Source organism: Myotis nattereri (genome assembly GCF_964212035.1).
Source record: "Myotis nattereri genome assembly, chromosome: 1".
NCBI lineage: Eukaryota > Metazoa > Chordata > Mammalia > Chiroptera > Vespertilionidae > Myotis > Myotis nattereri.
In genome coordinates this window covers 3,083,351-3,106,502 of record NC_138075.1, presented here as the reverse complement: position 1 = coordinate 3,106,502, position 23,152 = coordinate 3,083,351, and the positions used below count along the sequence as shown (strand labels likewise).

The window sequence follows — 23,152 nt, the reverse complement described above, 5'->3', positions numbered from 1 at the left end:
CGGACTCTGTCGCCCAGGAGCCGCTTGAGGGGGCCGGGGGGCCGGGAGGGGACGTTCCCGCAGAGACCGGGGGTTGGGCAGCAGGAGCAGCGGCTGAGTGACCGGGAGCGCATCCCGGGAGAAGGCGGGCCGGCAGGGCCCCTGGCGAGTGTCACTGGAGAAGGTTGGCGGTCAGCCCGTCAGGTCAGCTCCGCAGACGGAGGGACCCACCGCTGGAACAGGCTGCGACCCAGCACCCCGGGCGCCTCGGCGAGGGCCTGAGGTCTCCGTGGGCCCAAGGGTTAGGCGCCCCCCCAGCCTGGTCAGGTGCGCAGCGCCCACCTGTAGCTGCCGTCAGAGCTGTGCCTATGACCTGGGGAAGGGAAGGACTTGGAGGGCAGCCCTAGATTCCGGTCCCAGCCCTTGGTCTTGAGCCTCTGGCCTTCTGTACCTTCCTCTACAGTTGGGTTCGGCCCCACCAGTGTGGCTCGGTGGTGAGCGTTGACCTTTGAACCAGGAGGTCCCAGTTGGATTCCCGGTCAGGGCACATGCCCGGGTTGTGGGCTCCATCCCCAGTGTGAGGCCTGCAGGTGGCAGCTGAACGATGATTCACTCTCATCATTGATGTTTCTGTCTCTCTCCTTTCCTCTCTGAAATCAATTTTAAAAATACATAAAAAATAAAGTTGGGGAAGATGCCAGCACCTGGCCTGTAGGGTAGGGTGAGGATTAAACGAGTCACTTTGTCAGTTGTAATGCGCTGTGTAAGGACTGGGTATCTAAGGAAGCTTTGAATCCAAAGTGCCAAGAGGTGTGGGTCTCAGGGAGGAACGGGTGAGAGGCCCTGCAGGCTTCCCGCCCGCCGGCTGCCCAGCCTGCTGCATGGGGCTGGTCCGCTGTTCCAGTGCAGAGGTGTCCCTGCTGCTTCCACCTTCCATCCTCCTGGCAGACATCAGCCTTCAGGGTGTTTTCCGCAAAGCCTGTCCCATTCTGACCGCACCCCTCTCCCTCTTCTCATCAAGACCCCCGGATGCACACCTGAGCCTGTGTGGAGTTGCATATTTTCAGTTTCTTTGGCTCCCTGGCTAGATCATAAGCTACTTGGGAATAAGAACTGTTTTTAATATTCTTTCCACCCCTTCCACAGTATTTATCACAATGCAAATTACAGGGGTCAGTACATAATGAAGTGCATTTTGAATTAAAATGCTCCAAACAACAAGTGGTCCGAATGACCACTGGATGCTTTCTCTGTTTAGTGCGGCTCCAGGTGGTTCCTACCCGCCTGAAAGTTCCTGTTCTCACTACCCAACGTGACTTCTCGTTGTTCTCTAGCCCCCAGGTGTCCCTAGATGCCAAGCCAACACTCCTTTCCCTCCCTGAAGATCAGCCGTGGGAACCGTGGCCATGGCATCCCCATCGGAGCCTGTTACGTTCAGGGAGTTCTGCCCGTTGTATTATCTCCTCAACGCCATTCCCACGAAGATCCAGAAGGGCTTCCGCTCTGTGGCGGTCTACCTGACCGCCCTCGACACCAGCGGGGACTACATTGCGGTGGGCAGCAGCACCGGCATGCTCTACCTGTACTGCCGGCGCCTCAGCCGGATGAAGAAGTACAACTTCGAGGTGAGTCCGCTGTCCTCTGCACGCCGTGCCTGAGCCCTGGCTGATGTCTGCTTGTTTGTGAGTTCCAACGTGGGACAGTTTACTGTCCATTTACTGGCATATGGCCTTAGATTCTCACCCAGACAATACTTTGAAATCATCTTTAGTTGAGGTGGGCTATAGATTAAAACATTGTGTTTTTTTCTCTCCTTCCTCCAGAAAAATCTAGCATCATTTTAAAAGAGAATATTTTAGTGTTTAATACTTAGCAGGAAACTGTGGAAGGAGGGGCTTTTTAAAAATATATTTTTATTGATTCCAGAGAGGAAGGGAGAGGGCAAGAGAAATAGAAACATCAATAACGAGAGAAAATCATTGGTCAGCTTCCTCCTGCACACCCCTAATCGGGATCGAGTCTGCAACCCAGGCCTATGCCCTTCACCAGAACTGAACCCGGGACCCTTTAGTCCACAGGCTGATGCTGTATTCCAGAGGTCCTCAAACTTTTTAAACAGGGGGCCAGCTCACTGTCCCTCAGACATTCCACACATGCGCACTGCGGGCACGGGACGAGTTGGCTGCTAAGCAGGACAGGCAGAGGCGGCAAAAACACCCGGTGGGCCGGATAAATGTTTTCGGAGGGCCGCATGTGGCCCGCGGGCCGTAGTTTGAGGACGCCTGCTCTATTCACTGAGCCAAACCAGCTAGGGCTATACTCAGTTTGAACTAACAAAAATGGTTAGCATGCATGTAGCACTTACTATATGCCAGACATCATTTAACCTTTACATATATGTATTAACTCATCATATGCTCAGAAAAATTCGATGAGGTGGGTGTTATTTTGATCCCCATTTTACCAGGGAGACACTGAGACACAGAGGTTAAGGGACTTGCCCAAGGTCAGGAGTTAGTGAATGGTGGCAATATTGTCTGAACTTGGGCAGACTGGCTCTAGAGTTTATATTAATATATTTTTTAAAATATATTTTTAAAAACGTATTTTTATTTATTTCAGAGAGAGGAAGGGAGAGAGAGATAGATACATCGATGTGAGAGAAACATCAATCAGCTGCCTCCTGCACTCCCCCTTCTGGGGATGAAGCCTGCGACCCGAGCATGTGCCCTGACCGGGAACTGAACCGGTGACCTCTTGATTCATGGGACGATGCTCAACCTCAGAGCCACACTGGCTGGGCTGAAAGAGCCTTTTTTCAAATGAAGTATGTTCCTAAAGAAGAAAGCAGACCTTTACGTGATAAGCAGAGGTGGGCATGTGTTTTCAAGAATAATCCTTTTTGGAAACCTTTTCTTTTTCTACACAAGTTAGTTAGAGAGAGCAGATGGTGACACAAGAAATTCTTGCTAGTGAGTGCCAGAAGCACGGAGAAATGCTGTGAGGAGCTAATAATAAGTACAAAAGTGTTATAAACTTGTTAAACATACTGTGACATACATAGGAATGGATTAGAAAGGTAACGTGCCCTGAGTTTCTGATTTTCTGTTTTGGAATTAAATGTATGATCTCCCTTGTTAGCACTCAGCAGGTTGTTGAGATTTCGTGGCTTTGCCTTCATAACTCTTTGCCCATCACAGCCATGCTGGTCCTCATTTCTGCCCCTTTGCCACACCTGCTGTCCTGTGCATACATCAGTAAGCATGTGTCCAGCACTCACTGTGCCAGGCCCATCCGAGGTCCTGGGGGTGCAGGAGAGCGCAAAACAGGCCAGGTACCTGCCACATGGAGCTGGGAGGCTCACAGGAGAGTCAGAACCTAGCTGGGAGTCTAACAGGGATCGGAACCGAGCTGGGAGTCTAACTGGATCAGAACCCAGCTGGGAGTCTAATAAGTCAGAACTGAGCTCTGAGTGAAGTGAAGGGCTTTAGTCCAGAAAAGCAGGTCCTTTGTTTCCCTTTAGGTCAGTGGTCGCCAACCTTTAGGACCTCACGGACCACTGGTTGGCGACCACTGCTTTAGGTCATTAAGCATTGTGTAAGTATTCACACTGTTTTTCGTTTTATTTGTTTTAATACCATGCATCAGTCGGGTCCCTCGGCCTGGCCTGTGCCCTCTCACAATCCGTGACCCCTCGGGATGTCAGCCAATTTCGGCCTGATCCCCGCAGGCCAGGCTGTGCACCGGGCTCTAGTATGCATATAAGATCTTTGACTAATCTCTTCCTCCCCCCCCCCTTCCCTCTGAGATTCATCAGTTTGTTCCATGTTTCCATGCCTGTGGTTTCCACTCCTGCGTTGAGCATATGCCCCCTGGTGGTCAGTGCACATCATAGCTACTGGTCATCCAGTCGCTTAGGCTTTTATATACTAGTGTATAGATATTTTTATTAATTCAGGAAGGGAGAGGGAGAGAGGAATAGAAACATCAATAATGAGAGAGAATCCTAGATCTGCTGCCTCCTGCATGCGCCACACTGAGGATCGAGCCCGCAACCCGGGCATGTGCCCTGACTGGGAATCGAACCCTGACCTCCTGGTTCATAGGTGGATGCTCAACCACTGAGCCATGCCAGCCAGGCTAAGTATTCACACTTTAAACTGTGGTTCTTGTTAGTAAAAGAAGGAAACCAGTAAAACAATTCTTATATATATAAGAAATTCGTATCTTATTTGAGTCTTCTTAAATATTTCAGAATATTCAGGTCCTTTGGTCATTGGACGTGCCAGCGGTCCTTTCCTCCGCTCGCTCTGTCCCCCCTGCACTGCTGTCCCCCTGCACTCCTGTCCCCCCTGCACTGCTGTCCCCCTGCACTGCTGTCCCCCTGCACTCCTGTCCCCCTGCACTCCTGCCCCCCCTGCACTGCTGTCCCCCTGCACTGCTGTCCCCCTGCACTCCTGTCCCCCTGCACTGCTGCCCCCCTGCACTGCTGTCCCCCTGCACTGCTGTACCCCCTACACTGCTGTACCCCCTGCACTGCTGTCTACCTGCACTGCTGTCCCCCTGCACTGCTGTCCCCCTGTACTCCTGTCCCCCTGCAATCCTGTCCCCCTGGACTGCTGTCCCCCTGCACTGCTGTACCCCCTGCACTCCTGTCCCCCTGCACTGCTATCCCCCTGCACTGCTGTCCCCCTGCACTCCTGTCCCCTGCACTGCTGTATCCCTGCACTGCTGTACCTCTGCACTCCTGTCCCCCCTGCACTGCTGTCCCCCTGCACGTCTGTCCCCCCTGCACTCCTGTCCCCCCTGCACTCCTGTCCCCCCTGCACTGCTGTCCCCCTGCACTGCTGTCCCCCTGCACTGCTGTACCTCTGCACTCCTGTCCCCCCTGCACTGCTGTCCCCCTGCACGTCTGTCCCCCCTACACTCCTGTCCCCCCTGCACTCCTGTCCCCCTGCACTGCTGTCCCCCTGAACGTCTGTCCCCCTGCAGTTTTGTCTCATGCATGGAGGGAAAGCTGCCTGCCCAGAGCCTAAGTGGGCTGCCGGCTCTCCTAATGGTGACGTGTTTGTCCGGGAAGCCATTCCCAGCTCCTGTCGAATTACTTGTTAAATTTTTTGATTATTGGCTTTTATTTGAGGAAGTTAAGTTGTCACAATGAGGCAACAAGTGCCCTGAGGAAGTTGCAAAAGAGGGAAACAGGAGCTGGCGACACAGTAGATGAGGTCTGAGAGGGACAGGCCCCTGACCGAGCTGGAAGCGCAGCGCCCAGGCCAGGATAAGACTAGCTGTCCCCTTCCCGAAAGCAAAGAGGCTGTGACAGGAAGTGAGCGGCCTGCTGCAGCATAGGCCGGTTCCCGCGGCTGAGAGTGGGGCCCTTTGGGAGTCGTGACCCCCTGAGCGTGCTGGCTCGAACGCTTCAGTGGTTTCATCAGAAATGGCTCCATGCTTGTCAGGCAGCTTTTGGACTAAAACTTGCTGCGCATGTACGTTGGCGTAGAGGAGGAATGTATGGCTCGTGCCTACAGAGCATTCTGGTTTGGTCGCCACTTCATTCACTGGAAAATGTAATTTGGCTTGAACTTGCACTTCTTGTGCATTTGGTGATGGAGAGGCAGCCTACCTGGGCTGATCAACACCAGGACACTAAGGAGATTGGGCATTGAGGCAGGGAGGCTGGGGGCCACACCTCCGTGTGTGAGGACATGGAGGCCGGGTTCGCCCAGTCTCGGGAGTGGTGTTGTGAGTCAGGGGCACAGAGGGCTTCGGAGTTGTTCTGGATGTTCCCTTTCCCAAGCGAGATGGGATTGCGGTGCTTGTTCTATGATAACCCTTCACGCTGCTGTGTATGGTTATGTTGTAAATTGTCTTTTCATGTGATCGTATTTCCTCATTTTCAAATGAAAACGAGGACAGTCCCATGCACGAGGCATCCTACGGGCAGCACCGTGCTTGCCCTCCCCTGCTCTGCCCTGTGGAGTGGACCACATCCTTCCCAGACCACCTGCACGGGTGTCGGTGCCGACACGCTGGGCGCGGCTGGTGGGTCTTGCTCCTTTGCCCAGGCCGTCAGGCCCCTGCGAGCAGCCCGGCTGTTGGTGTCCCTGCACAAGCACAGCAAAGCCGATAGTGAGCACTTCCTGCTGACCCCTTCACTATCCATCTCACCGGAACCAGCAGCTCTGTGATGCGGCTGAGGCCCACCTCTCATTGTAGCCTGGTGTGAGAGACCAGACTCGCTTGGAGTTTAATGAACTTAGTGCAGTGAAATTCCCATTTTTAAATAATGTGTTAACGTGAAAGATTGGTTTTGTGAAACAGAAATACTTCCGAAAGAGATACTAATAGTGGATTTTAGCCCTAGTATTTGGATACCCTGCAAGGGTTTGTGCATCCTGCTTCAGTCATGAAAAGTAACCCTCAAATATTCGATCTCTTCAAATAAAATAGAGTGTTCGTCAGTGTCTTCTGACTTTGTGTGTCGCATGGAAATGACCTGACCTCAGATCCTCTCCCGCTGTGGGGGCGTCGTCAGCGGGCACTCAGTCCGCCACATGCGCGTTCTGAGACCACGGCCAGCGACAGTGCTGCCAGGACCTAGGCGGGCCGACCTCCTGCCTGGGAACAAAGCTCCCCTCTGACAGGTGCTTTGGGGTGGATGTTCCCGGAGTTGACTCTTCTTCATGGGCCTGTTTCCCTGTGGCCATTCCTAATTACATGGCTGATCCTCACATCGAGATGCTGAGGGACCTGGGGACGCGGGTGGGGTTTACATTCACTCTGCCAAGCACCTCCGTGTGCTCCTCACCTGCAAGCGCTTCAGTTAAATTGCCTGGCACGGAGTTTCTTTTTAGCGGAAAGAATGAAAAATTTAAAGTCTGATGCCAAGTGGGGCAGGCTCGTGACTGCAGATTCTTAGGGAAGATTCTTTACTCACTGTCATCAGTGCCTGAGATAAGGCCGAGTTCATTGTCAGCCTCCTTTGCCAGCAAGTCCATTCCCCTCGTCCACCCTTCCTCTGAGGGCTGGATTCACAGGGGTTCTGGCTTTGGCAGGGGTTATGGGTTCCAGTCTCTACCTCATCTGACCTGAAGCCTGAGGTTCTGGTGCCAGCCAGGTAGTCCAGGGAAGCCTGCAGCTTCAGGGCTGGCTTCTGTCCTGGTTTGGCAATATTCTCTTTGATTTTGTCTCCTGTAAATGTTTTTACTTTTTAGAGATCAGCTATGCATTTAGAAGGATGTTTTTATGTATCTTACTCAGCATTTCTAGATATTTAGAGAGAAATGTTTTTTGGAATAGCTAGATGATACGATCAGAAGTTGAAGCCTCATATTTTGTTTCTGTGTGAAATGTAGTTAAATGTGGATAATCTGATTCTTGGGATGTTTTGGTTATTGAGTCAAGAACTGTAACACTTATTAATGTCTAGAGGCCCGGTGCACAAAATTCATGCACAGGTAGGGTCCCTCTGCCTGGCCGGTGATCAGGGCTGATCAGGTTCCCTGCCTCCCGCCTCCCCGCCTCCTCGCCTCCTCCTTCCCTTGCTCCCTCAGCACCTGCCACTGCTGCTGGTCGCCCGCCATGTTCTGTGCCGCCCCTGGTGGTCAGCACACGTCATAGCAAGTAATCGAACTCTGAGGAGACACTTTGCATATTAACCTTTTATATATATAGAAGATTGTATTAAATAATATTAACTTAGACTTAGCACATTGGTTTACTAGAGCAGGTATCTGAGCACCACACACAGATATTCAGGCTTCAGCCCAAAGGTGTGACAAGTTTTATTTTGAAACCGTTTGGAAAAATTGCACACTGTTGTAAATTTATGCTAAGACCTGGTAAGATTTCCAGTAAATGATTTTGATTCCTGATGTGGTGGTTTTGTTTCTTATTTTTATTTTAAAGAGAGGGAGAGGAAGAGAGAGAGAGAGGAAGAGAAACATTCATCAGTTGCCTCTCATACCCGCCCCGACCTGGAAGTGAACCTGCAACCTTTTGGTGTACAGGACGGCACTCCAAACAACTGAACCACACTGGCCAGGGCTGGTGGCGCTTTTTATAATCACAAACTCCCAGGGAAAATAGCCCCTTTCCAGCATCCTGCTACCACGTCGAGACTGTCATGTCTATGAAAGCAGCCCAGTGCTCATCAGTGGGTGAGTGGAGAACACGGCTGTGATACGTTTCCACATGGAACACTACTCAGCTGTGAAAAGGAAGGAACATTCTCCTTTGCACAGCAGTGACGGCCCTGGAGAGCATGATGCTCAGTGAATTAGCCAGTCGGAGAAAGACAAGTACCTTATGATCTCACTCATTTGTGGAATTCAGTGAACAAACTGAACTAACAACCAAAATAGAGAATTTAAAAAAAATATTACATTTATGATTGGTGTTTTTATAAAAAACACATTGAATCAAATCTTTATATTGTTCTGTTATTTGCTTTTTTTTCATGTAACATATCTATAAATATGGATCTACTTCATATTTTTAGTACATGAATTATATTCTCTAAGTGCCTCTCAAACCAATTTTCTGTTTTTAATTTCCAAACCATTATTGATTGGTAGTTTTGTAAATTACAGTGAATTACTAGGAAGATGGAAAAAATAACCATAATGTCTAAAACATTGGGGCTCGTCCTGTCACTTTCTCCCCTCGAAGCAGCACCAACGGATTCTGCTAATGGAACCTCAGTCATGTCACCCGCATTCCAGGTGGTCAGGTCCTTCCCACGAGCTTCCCGGCCTTGGCTGCTGGGCCTGTGGACTCGCTTGCAGAAAAAGCCCAGGCAGCGAGGCGAGCAGGGCCTCCGGGAGGCACCCCAAGGCCACAGGGCCTTTGACAAGCCCTTGACCCTCCGGGCAGTGAGGACAGCACCTACCCACGTGGTAGGTTGAGGACTGCAGGCGGCAACACTGCATGTGCTTCACCAGCTGGGACACGCTCAGCCCACGAGAGGCCTGTGCGGTTCTCACTGCTGCTGTCACTCAGTGGGTGTGGAGGGTCTCCTGTCTTCACCAAGGGCACTGCCTCTGCCCTTTCAGTTTGCCCTTCTCGGGGTGGCAAATACTCCCTGCAGCCTAAGGACCCCAAAGGCTCTCCACTGGTCTTCCTGACTGGCCCTCCCCCTCTGCACCCCACTCCGAATCCCCTCTGACTGACGCATTGGCAAAATCGGGACTTTTCGAGGGCTCCTCCTTTCTTTCCTTCAGTTTCCAACCCAAACCCGCACCCTGTGCCATGAAGGTATTTATAGCCCAGGACCCCTGAAAGCCCTGAAGGGCCAGAGGAACGTGAGCTGAGCTTAGTCATTAGCTTCCCCACTGCCTGCGGGCGGCATTGCATGTTGCCACAGCAAAGCTTTAAGGGTGACCACGACCTGCTTTAGCTTATGTTACCATAGCACCCGGCTCAGTACCATTTGACCAGCTGACCACCACTAAATCACCACGGTGGGGTCACAGTGGCACACTGGGGATCTCGCCATGGCAGCAAGGTCAAAACGGGTGTCACTTTCTGAATGAATGGTCTCAGGATACAGATGATCACTTACGTGGACTGGAAGCCTGGTTGGCGCAGGGCCGGACACATGCTGCGTAGTAACCATGGTGGTAAGCCTGAATCAGTGTCACTTGCTGATTACTGATCTAAGAACCAGAATGCACCAGAAGTCATTTCCAAAGCTCTTGCGGAGGTGCTGTCTCGCCGACTGGGCCCCCACAGTGTGAGAGACGGGGCCACGCAGAGGAAAAAGCAGAGCTCGGCCTGGGCGACTCTTCTCGTCCTGACTCCTGACCCCTGTCTGGGTGGAGACCTCTCAGTATGTTACACTTGGGTGATCAGCATTTCCTTCATCAGAAATGCAGTTTTTCATGTTGTCATTTCAACAATTAGAAACCTGAACTGGGAAGGAGGGTTTAGCAGATTCCGTCATCTCCCTGCACCGTGTGCACTTTCCCAGGGGTAGAGAGCTGCTGCCTTTGCAGGGTCCTCTCCGCCAGGATGTTCTCCGGAAGCCGCCTGCTGACAGGTGGTTGCATGTTTCCTCTTTCAGGGGAAAACAGAAGCCATCACGGTGGTGAAGCTGCTGAGCTGCTTCGATGACCTGGTGGCCGCAGGCACAGCCTCCGGGAGGGTTGCCGTCTTCCAGCTGGTGTCGTTGCTGCCCGGGAGGAACAAGCAGGTGAGCCAACAGGGTTCAGTATCTCTGACCATCATGGCAAATCCCCAGGGTTTTAAGTGAAAATCCTCATCTGCCTAGACAGCAATGGCCAGGAAAGCTCACACTGTGTTCTTGATCATCAGGTAGCATGTTTGTTCTGGTAGGACACTTGGCAAAAAGCACATGTGGTGATTTAAATTCCACTGGGTAATCTCTGGCTGTCCTCTGGGTTTTGAAGGTACATAGGTGTGCCATGCCAGCACGGCCATGGGTGAACCTCAGGGGGGCGGTGAAGGATCAGAAAAGACAGACAAAGAGAATACAGCTGGGGCTCAGTGGATCTCCGACACAGAGAGACCCAGCCTGCAAGCCAAAGCTTTATCTTATAGTCAGAGCACACAAAGCAAAACAAGAGAAGTGGTCAACATGATTACAATGCTCTTGTGAGTTTCACCTTGTTTTGGCAGCACTTACTGCACCTCCCACAGCCCATTAGCAGCTTAGGAAGAAATTAGGGAGGACTATAAGGTTAAGCTGAATTATGCTAGGAGGGCTCTGCCCTCCAAGCTGGGCCTTGTTTGTGGCCCTGCCACAGGTCAGTCCAAGGCTTGGCCCAATAGCCGCTCCCTACATCTCCCCATTTTTTTGTTTTTAACCTACTATAATATCCATAAAAGTAAAACTTGAATATCAAGAACAAAACTCTGGATATTGAAACAATAACAAAACAATGCCAATGCAAAAACCAAACTACAGACATGTTAAATTTTCAGCTATAAAATGCAAGTTATCTACTCAGAGTCCTCGGACTTGGCTGTGCAAGGCTTTACAGAAGACTGGCAGCTAACCAATGTTAGCATAGCCAGAAACATGGTTGAGCGAGTAGCTTCCACTTCTTGCTTTTCTACTATCTGCTGGACTTCAGTCATTAACTTCTTCAGCTGACCCCATGTTGACACCTCGGTGCCTTGTGTCTCCACATCGCAATTCTCAGTCTTTTGAATGGAGGGACAAGAAGCTTCTCTGGGTACCCTGCGCCTGCTCCAGCCGCCATCTCCAGGAGATGTTGCCGCTTCTCCATCTCCTCTGTCTCCTTCTCCTCCCATTCCTTCAGTGTGTTGCTTGGGGCTACTCCTATCTGTGGCTGTAGTAGTCAGTTGTCTGCAGCCACAGATACAGGTTGAGGCTCCAGGTGCAAGGTCCTAATTCATTTGTTTAGTCCTTCTCCGCGGATTCATGTTTCTGGCAGGAATCCACAGGGGCTTGGAGGAGTTTTCTGGAAATACACCAGCACATCCTCGACCAAAGGTTAACAAGGGGTCGGGACCCTTCCATAAACCAGACTCAGGATCTTTCCATTTAACCAAACCATTTTCCTTTGGTTTGTTATGACAACAGTGTAATTCCATAGGTGTCTTGCCATCAGCGTTTACAAGTGAAAAAATTTAAAGTTACTAAGGTTTGGTGTAGTTTACTTACAGGAGATTTCACCACTGTTCCCCCTTTTTGTTTTTCAAGTTGGGATTTTAGCCACTGATGTTGGCGTTCTGTAATTGCCTGTCCTTGGGAATTGTATGGTAGTCCTGTAATGTGTTGAATTTTCTATTTTTTACAGAATTGTTGGAAATGACAGCTTGTGTCACTGAGTCATTTTAATCGAGCAGTCTCAATTCTGTTTACCAGGCCAGCAGCATAGGCAGAATCAGAAATAATATTAAGAGGCTCTTGGATATCCTGCAATGCAGCCTTGATAGCTTCTAATTCAATTCTTTGCACAGAAGTATGACTAGTCTGGATGACTCGGTCTGAATTCATTGCATGATAAGCCACTTTACCATTAGATGAACCATCAGTAAACAGTTAATGCTCTAGGAATAGGTTCCTGCCTAGTATTTTTTGGTATAATAATAGGGATGTAATATAAAAACTGTAGTAACTTATATTTTAGTAGGTGACAACTAATTTCCCCTGAATATTCACTTATTTCAATTTGCCAATTTAAATCAGTCTGAAGTAAGGTTTATCTTCTAACTTCATTTGTCCTTGGGTGTGGACAGTAAATGACACTAATTGGATTTCTGCTATCAGTCTTTTTGAGTATATAGACATAAGCTTTGTTTAAGGAGGCAAAATGCAAATTACTTACTTTTAAGTGTCCTTGGTTTAGGTAAGATAGGATTTACCAGATGGCCCCAAAACGATTGGCATTTATATTTTTTAGATAGTTGGCAAACTGCTGTTACATGCGCGCCACGAAATTAGAGATTTTTAGATAAGGTCTTAACTAATTAATATCCTCTAATAATTTCTAAAAGTCATTTAAGGCCTTGAGGCAATCCTTTCATATTTCTTACCTTTGGAGGCCTAATACATTGATTTTTAAGTATAGTTCCTAGGTATTTGAAGGGCATTTCCCACTGTATTTAGAGCATTCTCTAAGCCACATTTAGGGAATTTCTTTTAAAAACTTTTACTTTCTTTTAAAAAGACCAACCAACTTGGTTGCTTTTCAGAAAAACAAGAAGGAGAGAAACATGCTGGACAATATTGCAATGTGTACATCTCAAGTAAAAGTAACTTTCTTTTTACTTATGGTGTCTTATTAATGGTGAGATTTAATGCCCGAATAATAACTTTTAGTTTACTTTGTAAATAGTAGCGGAACAGATTTTAAAATTTATTCTTTTTAAGCTTAAATTTACTTTTAAACTGTATTCTTTTTGGCTAGTGCTTATTTGCATATGTATGCAAATTTTACTTTGAACTTTGTTAGAACCAATTGCTTATAAAATATTGGCTTCTTATATAACTGAGTTTATGTAAGACTTTGATTATATTGTGAAAAGCCAACGAAGTATTCAGCAACCTTGTCCTGCCAAGCTTAGGGGTTGAAACCTTTATAACACTTAAAATATATGTATATAAATAGAACACAGTTATTAATTTTTATTTGATAAAGCTTCCCACATGATTTCGAGTATATTAGATCAGCCTAATTTAGTTTAAAAATATTTCTTTTAAGAAGATAGAATAAATCCTTGACTCATTCCAGGGCCCTTGAAATGTCCCAGAGCTATCGCTCAGTTAAAATCTTGAAATTTAACTTGAAAAGATTATCAAATATACATAACCCAAAGATTGTATTATACACTTTTTGTAATTGTTTTTAAAAGATATCAATTAAATTTAAACTGGTTTTAATATTAAAAATTTGGTTTAGACCATAGAATTAATCCTTTTCAATCAGGCCAATAAAATATTATATCCTAGGTTGAAATTTTACCACATGTACTACAATATATTTTGAACTACTAATTTCTCCAGAGAAAACACACAAGAATTATTTTTCTTAAAAATGAATTTCTATACTTTATGCATTTCATTATTACAACCATATTAATTTCTCCCAACTTAATTAAACTTTTAACTTTTAGAAGCCTCAAATTTTAGGTGGCAAGTTAAATACTTAGCATTTCTCAGATTAGTAATATATTTATATTTTTAAGGATATATTTCAAATAAAATACAAGACATATTCAATTGATAGATTCAAATCTATCCTCTTGAATTTTCATATGAAAAAACTCAGATTAATATTTCAGTATTCTGTTATTTCAAAATACCTAGATTTTAATATTTTTTATTTAATTCAGCAAACTCGGAAGTTTTAAGTTACCAGAGACTTTGAAAACTATGTTTAGTCATATATAATTACCACTTAAAAAACATTTACCATATACCTTTCATTTTAGTTATGTATATTTTGCCTTAACTACTTTGAGATTTTAAAGCTAATTATTATTACTCAAGGCATTTTCTTTGGCAAATTCTGTAACAGAGATGACTTACTGACTTTGAGTGGCTTTAATGTTAAAGTATTATTTTATTTTATTTTCCTTTATAAAAACAGGAGTGCCCCTGGGACCTGTGAGGCAAACTTGGAATGAGGTCCATTATTATTCAAGAATTACCCATTATTATGGAAACACTAATCTTATTGCCCAAACCCAGCCTGTATATTTTCTTTGTGTCACCTTTGTCATCTTTTAAAGAAAAACAGTCTGGGGCCTATTCTATAGCATCTGTGGAGATGGGGCTTGGGCCAAGAGGCGACCAAAATCGGGCGGGGTGCGCCTTGTCTTAAGCTAGCCTTTTTCTCTTCATGGATATAGAAATCCCAGACGCATCCCTAAATTGTGAGAAATGTCTCATCCAAATTTCAAATGACGGACTGGGAAATAAAAACATGGCGAAAACGAGACTTTTAATAACACTCCCGAGAGTGGGCGTCCATTTTACAGGATCACCAAAGACCTAGTAATTAATGGCTGGGGCCTTTTTTAGTTACCTCCCTTTGTCTAGAGCAGCAGCGGTTCTCAACCTGTGGGTCTCAACCCCCTTGCGGGTCAAACGACCCTTTCCCAGGGGTCGCCTAAGACCATCGGAAAACACACATATAATTACATATTGTTTTTGTGCTATGCTTTAATTGTGTTCAATTTGTAACAATGAAAATACATCCTGCATATCAGATATTTACATTACGATTCATAACAGTAGCAAAATTACAGTTATGAAGTAGCAACGAAAATAATTTTATGGTTGGGGGTCACCACAACATGAGGAACTGTATTGAAGGGTCGCGGCATTAGGAAGGTTGAGAACCACTCGTCTAGAGAATTTTCCTAGAACCTGTCCTGTGTTATGGGCCACACGTATCGCTCATATTCTCTCTCCCCACCCCCCACATCCCGTTTGCTCTGGAGAAATTTAGTAATGGCCTGGCCACCTACTGTTTCTTTTCTGTGAAGATAAAGGCATGCTTAATAGACTAACAATAGACAAATTCAACCAAACAAAAAAGACAGATAAAACAATAATCAATAGACAAGCATGCATAACACATAGACAAGACTTAATAAATCAGAGCTCTTTTCATGGATCTTTCCGATGTTTCATATGGCCTGTTACAGCCAGAATGCGGCCTAGACCTCAGCCTGTTGTTCACAGATCTCACCCTGTCCTGCTCTCCACAGCACTGACTGGCATCTAGAGTTGTTTTAGCTAAAACCTGCCCGTCCCAAGGCGTCAGGTGATGATTGTCAGACAGAGCATCAGAGCCCTTTTGTGAAAGGACTGTTTTCCCATTTTCTCCAGCTGGGGAGCCTCCCCCACCAGAGGTGGAGGGTCCGGGGCCTTAGGTGTGACAGACTGTTGATCCCCAATACGAAGTGGGCATAATGCAGTCAAACAAGAGCCCACCTAGTTAAAGATGACCAGGGCACTCATTTTCCTTGAGCCTGATTTAAGAGAGTACCTTTTGACACCTTAATTCCTTTATCCTTGAGCATGCAAGCTAAAAATTTACAATGATGTCTTTGCCTTTTACTCGAATTCTGCCCCATTATAACCTGGCTGAAATCTAAACGTTCCTTGTTCACTTACGGTCGCAACTCCGAAGCTGGCATAGGCTTTGTGTGCGGTGAATTTCCCCATCTTTCCGGTCCACTTCCCACCTTTCCAGTGAATTTCCACTTTTCCTTTTTCACTTCATTTTTTGCTTAGGTGACTCTTCTCCTCCAGATTCCTATTGGGGTGCCAGATGCCGTGTTCAGCACGGCTAGGGTTCAGGATCTGCTCTGTCTTTGTAGTCCTCAGATTTGGACAGTCTTAATTTAAGAAATTTAAAATTGCTTCATTGAGCATTGTTTTAGAGGTCCCTTTCCTGAGATCCTCAATTTCCCATGTTTTACACCTAGCTGCTACCAAACCTCGCTCCCTACCCTACTTTTGCTTTCTGCACGGTGCCTCACGGGAGCGTCCTTGCACCTGACAACTGCAGTTCTCCCAAACTCAGGTCCCTGTTCGGGCACCATATGTGCCATGCCAGCACAGCCATGGGTGAACCTGAGCGGGGGACAGTGAAGGATCAGAAAACACAAAGAGAATACAGCTGGAGTAGGTGGATCTCTGACACAGAGAGACCCAGCCTGCAAGCTGAAGCTTTATTTTATAGTCAGAGCACACAAAGCAAAACAAGAGAAGTGGTCAACATGTTTACAATGCTCTTGTGAGTTTCACCTTGTTTTAGCAGCACTTGCTGTACCTCCCACACCCATTAGCTACCTAGGAGGGCTATGCCCTCCAAGCTGGGACTTGTTTGTGGTCCTGCCACAGGTCAATCTGAGGCTTGACCCTATAGCCGCTCCCTACACATAGGCAAATGGGACCCAGCTTCCCCATAAATGGGATGGTTCCGTCCACCTTGTCCCCAAAGCTCCACCCCCGTGCTGATCCTTCCTGTCTCTTGTGTGACGGTGACTGTTTCTTCCTAGCTCCGGAGATTTGATGTCGCTGGGATTCACAAAAACAGCATCACAGCCCTGGCATGGAGCCCCAACGGGATGAAACTGTTCTCTGGAGACGACAGAGGGAGAATTGTCTATTCCTCTCTGGACCTAGACCAGGTAAAATTCTGTTCAGAAGCACCGCTGGCCTGGTGTTTGGGGAAATGATGTTCATCATTGCATTTTTAGTCAGTCAGCATGTCTTCTCCATCATCATCCTATTATCTCAATTGTTAGGAACATTTTCTTTCAAGGACTTTTCTAATGTTTCATGAGCCTCTACTTGGTGATAAAAGAGCCATGGCCTTTATTTGTATTAGAACGTCCACTTTTTCATTCTCTTGTCTCTTCTACTAAGAAAAGAAGCCACCGTTGTTCCTAATTCCTTGAGGGTTTGTAGGAACGAGGTGACGCCCTCCCTAATCAGCTGGACAGAGGCCAGCGCTTCCAGTGGTGCACAGCTCACCCCTCGCCCAACCCTGCCGCTGTGAGATGACCAGGTCCAGCCCCACCCTCACGTTTCTTACTTCATTTAATCCTCCACGAGTCCCCTGAGCTGTGTTCTCACCCCAGTCAGTGGAGGAAACCACTCCAAGAGCCACAGTCAGCAGGGCGGGACCACAAGCTAACTCCTGGCAGAGCTCAGCTGCAGACTGAGCTCCCACCGCCAGCCTGCCTTCCCCCTGCACATTGGCCTCGTGCCGGCCTGCCCGGCTGGTCTGCCCTCCGAGGTGGCATGGCCCTTCCATTTTCTTATTGGTAGCCTTCACGCCGAGCGCGGGGTAGGACTTCAGCAGCTACTAGCGGAGTGGCTCTGCCCCTCCGACCCAAGACTGACTTCTGATGGGTCCTCTCCAGCAGTAGCTCAGACTGTCTGGTCTCAGGACCCCTTCACACTCCTACAGTGGGGACCCAAAGTGCTGTTTTCTGTATGAGTTCTACCTGCTCAGTGCACCCTGTTAGAAATCAGACCTGAGAGAGGAAAAAATATTTATTAAATTTATTTTTAATAATAATAGACCTGTTATATGTTAACGTAAATAACATTCTTATGAAAATATTCTCAAAACAAGTAGAAAGAGTGGCATTGCTTTACATGCTTGCGAGTCTCTTTCATACCTGGCTTGGGGAAGACGGCCCGCAGTCTGTCGCAATTACATTGTTTTGCTTGGAAGACATAAGGAAACTCCAGCCTGTGGTTAGAAACGGAGGAGTGTTTTAATAGCCTTTCCAGAGAATTGTGGGTATTCTTCTTTAGTTCTGTCACAAACTGACTAATGGCAGTGTCCTGAAAGGTTAGTTACAGTATGGAACTGAAGCCGTGGGGTGAATTTTTTGTGCTGTTACCATAAAATCCACTGGTCCGTCTTTCTGTCAGAATGGCTCTTTGATCCACATGCGATTTTGTAACGTGCACAGGTCACTTAGAACATATTGAGCCCTTGAGCGAGGGCAGTCTTCCAAGTGTTGACACATTTGATTATGTAGTACGGAGGAGAGCAGCTTTGTTAGTGTCGCCATTCTGATCAGAAAAGCCTTACACCCTGGTGTGGCCTATTGCAGGCTGCACTGGGAGAACCGCTGTGCGGGAAGCTGTCCTGTGACACTGCTGAGGGTGCCCGTGTGTCCTTTCCTGCCGCCACTCGCCGGCCCGGCCTGTGGGCAGCGCACAGGACACTGCTCAGCAGGAAGCAGTGTCTGAGCAGTCTGATCCTTTCTTCCCCGGCTTTATTGAGGTTCTGATCATTGTTTTTTAAAGACTCTGTGAGATTTATAAAAATAAAGCCGTAGGAGGATGTAGGTTTTTGTAAAATGCAGTACAGTAAATTTCATTGCGTTGCAAGGTAAGTGAGAAACTAAAAAGCTGCCATTTGCATAACTGCAAATGTGGGTGGGAAATCTGCCTCAACAGTCCTTGGAGCTTGAGGGAACGGGGCTTCTGTGTCTTCATCGTGGTGACGGTTACCCGGCTGGGTCCTGTCACAGTTCATGGAGCTGTGTCTGGAGGGCAAATTGTCCCCTGTAAACCTGTCGGTGAGTCTGAGTCTGAGTGCTGCTCCGCGGCCCTCAAGGCCTGTGATAGCACAGCAGTACTTCTTCCCGGAGAAACTGGCTCAGGAGAGGAGTGATGGTGCAGGCAGATCTCTGCCACCAAGAAGTAGTTTGTGTTAACAGCAAAGTGCCTTCTAGATATTACTTTTGTTCTTTAATACATTTAATACCATTTTAATTTCTTTCTAACCTCCTGTTTTCTCTGACCTTTCAGTCCGCAGGAATAAAATGTCCCCAAAATTGCATTGAACTGGGGGCGGGGGGGAGTATAGTATGAACTTAGCTGGTCGTAATCACAATAATTTTATGGAAAGTACCGTGTGCTCCTTTATAATCCTATCTAATAAAAGAGAAACATGGTAATTGGCGTACAACCGCTACCCTTCCCATTGGCTAATCAGGGCAATATGCAAATTAACTGCCAGCAAAGATGGCGGCCGGCAGCCAGGCAGCTTAAACTGAACATGAGGCTTGCTTGCTTAAGTGATGGAGGACTGCAACGTTCCCCGCCTGCCTTGCCGGCCTCTGAGCCTGCAGTTTAAGAAACATTGTAACAAATATAGAAGCTAAACAAAACCCCAGAAACCAGCTTTCAGCCAGCTGGGATCTCAGAGCTGGAGTTGATACAGAGTTTTGATTATAGAACCTAAACAAACCAGATACCTGCTTTCAGCAGCTGAGCCTCAGAGCTGGAGCCAGGCTAAAGCTGGCCCAGAATAAAAAAAAAAGAAAAAGAAAAAAAGCAGTTGGGAGCTTCAGTCCCAGCCTGAAAACAGCCCTCAGCCCCTCACCCAGACTGGCCAGGCATCCCAGTGGGGACCCCCCCCACCCTGAAGGGTGTGTGACCAGCTGCAAACAGCCATCATCCCCTCATCGAGGCTGGCCAGGCACCCCAGTGGGGACCCCCACCCAGAAGGGTGTGTGACCAGCTGCAAACAGCCATCATCCACTCATCCAGGCTGGCCAGGCACCCCAGTGGGGACCGCCACCCTGATCCAGGACACCCTTCAGGGCAAACCAGCCAGCCCCCACCCATGCACCAGGCCTCTATTCTATATAGTAAAAGGGTAATATGCCTCCCAGCACCAGGATCAGTGGAGCCGCAAGGCCTCCCGGCACCGGGATCAGCGTGATGGGGCAGCGCCCAAACCCCCTGATCGCCCTGCGGCTCTGTGTGTGACAGGGTGCGGCGCCCCAACCTCCCCCTACCCTGCTCTGTGTGTGACGGGGTAGAGCCATAACCTCCCCATTGGCCCTGCCCTGAGTGTGAGAGTGGCGGCACCCCAACCCCCTGATTAGCTCTGCTCTGTGGCTGATAGAGGGAGGCGCCCCAACCCCCCCCCCCACGGGCCCTGCTCTGTGTGTGATGGGGTAGAGCCATAACTTCCCCATCGGCCCTGCCCTGAGTGTGACAGTGGCGGCGCCCCAACCCCCTGATGGGCCCTGCTCTGTGTGTGACAGGGGGCGGTGCCCCAACTCCCCAATGGCCCTACTCTGTGAGTGACAGGGGGGGAGCTCCCCAACCCCCTGATGGGCCCTGCTCTGTGAGTGACAGGGGGGAGCTCCTCAACCCCCTGATGGGCCCTGCTCTGTGCGTGACAGGGGGGAGCTCCCCAACCCCCTGATCGACCCTGCTCTGTGCGTGACAGGGGGTGACGCTGCAACCTCCCCATCGACCCTGCCTTGAGTGTGACGGGGCAGTGCCCCAACCCCCCAATCGGCCCTACCCTGAGCGTGACTGAGGGTGGCATCGCAACCTCCCGATCCGCCCTGCTCTGTGCATGACAGGGGGCGGCGCCCCAACTCCCCAATCGGCCCTGCTCTGAGCCCGACCAGGGGCTGCACCTAGGGATTAGGCCTGCCCTCTGCCACCCGGGAGCAGGCCTAAGCCAGCAGGTCGTCCCAGAGGGGTCCCAGACTGCGAGAGGGCACAGGCCGGACTGAGGGCCCTCCCCCCCTTCTCCCCGAGTGCACAAATTTTTGTGCACCGGGCCTCTAGTAGGATAAGTAATACTCGTGGTACAACATGTTTCTGCTTAGGTGTTTATGAATTTTTCTTTGAATGATCTACTGAGACATTTTAAAATATACAGAATTTTTAATGTTTCCTGTCAAGCTTGAGGTAGTCTGAGATAGATGTTAACATTGACTGTTTTCTCTTTAGTAAGAACTTTTCCAGATAATTTCAGGGAGATGGGTTGACACCACATGTGATGCGAGTTAAAGTGTGCATTTTAAGAGGAACTTGGCCTAAATAAAAGTAACAGAGCGGGTGCTTTCCTAGTCATGGAGGAGGTGGAGTGCTGGGCCCCTGTGTGGGGTAACCGGCCTGCTAGTGTCGGGGGAGGTGGGGGGCTGGGCCCTGCATGGGGTAACCGGCCTGCCTCTGCCAGGGTGTCTGCAAGTCCCACCTGGTGCTGGAGGAGCCGTCCTCCATCGTGCAGCTGGACTACAGCCAGAAGGTGCTGCTCGTGTCCACCTTGCAGCGAAGCCTGCTCTTCCACACCGAGGAGCAGTCTGTCCGCCAGGTCGGGTCCCAGCCGAGGAAGAGGTGAGTTTCCCGGAGTGCGGCCTGCTGGTCACGGGCTGACATTTTCCCAGGGTTCCGGTGTGCCACGTGCAAGCCCACACGGCTCTAAGCCTGGGGTTCCGGAGGGCCCCCAGCCTGCCCTGGACACCTCTGTCCGGCCTCTGAGGAAGCTTGTCCCTCAGCCACTCTGCCAGGGGTGCCAGGGTCTGGGGGGGCAGCGAGGGAGGGAGGAGACGGGGAAGAGGTGAAGGATTCTAGGCTGGGATTGTCCCTCCTTTGACCTGATGCCAGAAAGAAAAAGTGACAAGAAGGATTAGGCCAAGTCCACCTGCCTGCCTGCCGTGGGAAAAGGCAGCAGCAGCCTGTGGGTGACCAGGCCCCTGGTAGGACTCTGTGCAGGGTGGGGGTGGGGGGACTGAGGAGGGGTGGAGGGAGGGACAGTGGGAGAGGGTGGGCGGGAGCTGGACGAGTACCCAGGAGAGGATGCCCGGGCTGGGAAGGAGGAGAGGGTGGGGGGTGGTGAGTGGGCAGCGGGCTGGCTTGGAAGTGTGGTGGAACCGACGCGCTGGTGAGGGCCGGGGAGGCTGGTAGTGCCGGTGCCATCGGGGGAGGGCGGCTGAGGTCAGCGGGTGCAGCCAGCATTGATCTCTGTGCCCCACACACAGGGGGAGCTTATTCTCTGTTCTTCGGGCAGCCCCCCCCTCTTCCCCCCCGCTCCCCTGCTGAGCAGCCCTTCCATCAGCAGCTTGGTCTGTTCATAGCAGTGACCTCCTGCCAGCCCTGGAAAAGGCAGATTGCCCCATGGGATCACCAAGCAGAATTGATTTGACAGAAAAGGCAGGGGAGGGGTGGCCGCCCTGCTGGAACTCCTTTGCGTCTCAGGGCCGTGATGAGACGCGTTGCTGGTTAGAGAGGTGTCTGTGGACACCCTCAGTTGGTAATAGTCTTCGTTTGAAAGTGAATTTGACCCATGGTATCCTCCTTGGACCCTGTCCAGAGGGTTGTCGTTACTGAGGTGCCGTGGGGACCTAGCGAGACACAAAGGGCAGAGAAGCACCCACATACTTTATCTGTGACCCCTGGGGCCCCCTCCGGGGATGGGTGTGCTGCGGTGCTGTGCGGTGGGGAGACACAGCACACAGGACCGACACTCTCTGGGCGCGTGGGTAGAGTAAGGGGCAGCTCCCAGCTGTGAGCGCCTGCAGCTGCGTGCATGCAGGTGAGCGACTGTGGGGACTCAGTCCTCACCTCAGCCTTGGAGATGGGAGTTACTCTCCCTTTTTACAGACCAGGAAACCGAGGTCTCAAAGGGCCGCACACCACACAGCTAGGAGGTGTCGCTGTGAAGCCAGTGCTCTTTTTTAATTAGTTTTTAGTGATTTTCAGAGAGAGAAGAAGGGAGAGGGAGAAGGTAGAGAGAGAGAAACATTGATAGGCTGCCCCCTGCACACCCCAGCTGGGAATCGAGCCTGCAACCCAGGCATGGGCCGTGAGTGGGAATTGAGCCAGTGACTTCTTGGTGTCTGGGCCAACACTCAACCACTGAGCGGCCGCTGGGCAAGCCAGTCCTCTTTCTACTGTTCAAAACCAGAGGAATATTTTGGAAGGAGAATCAGCAGGACTTAGGGTTGATTTGAACCTCTTAGCACATGAGCTGGTGAAGGCCGAGGTTTGCCAACGTGGAACAGTGAGGACGCAGAGACTGCTGGTGGGAGTGTCGTCGGGAGGGTCGCTGGGAAAGTTTGAAGTCTCCAGACTTCAGTTTCTCTCACTCAGCAACCCACAGTCCCGCTTCCGCGATCTCCCCAAACTGGCACCTGTGTACTGGAGGTCACGTGCAAAAATGCCTCGCGCCGCTGTGCAGAACGGAAACGGGGAAATCATTCAAATCGCATCCACATGGGAGTATGTGAGCCAGCGTGGGGTACTGTGTGGCGGTGGCGGTGAATGAGCCACAGCCTTACCGGGAAGGACGGATCTGAGAAATGCCCCTGTGTCATGTTAAAAGCAAGTGTCAGAAGTGTGCAGAGAGCAGCCACAGTGCTCATTCAGGAAACATGGGCTGTGGCTCAC

The 23,152-nt window shown here is 49.4% G+C and overlaps 1 protein-coding gene across 1 annotated transcript in view; it reads left to right on the top strand.

Moving 5' to 3' along the window:
* TECPR2 (tectonin beta-propeller repeat containing 2) overlaps positions 1-23,152 on the top strand; it is a 67,143-nt gene that overhangs the window by 604 nt on the left and 43,387 nt on the right. The window contains exons 2-5 of the mRNA XM_081104944.1: positions 1,314-1,604; positions 10,043-10,171; positions 16,486-16,617; positions 20,943-21,100. Coding sequence (XP_080961070.1) covers positions 1,386-1,604; positions 10,043-10,171; positions 16,486-16,617; positions 20,943-21,100 — 638 coding nt within the window. The 5' untranslated portion in view covers positions 1,314-1,385. The remainder of the gene's footprint in view (positions 1-1,313; positions 1,605-10,042; positions 10,172-16,485; positions 16,618-20,942; positions 21,101-23,152) is intronic.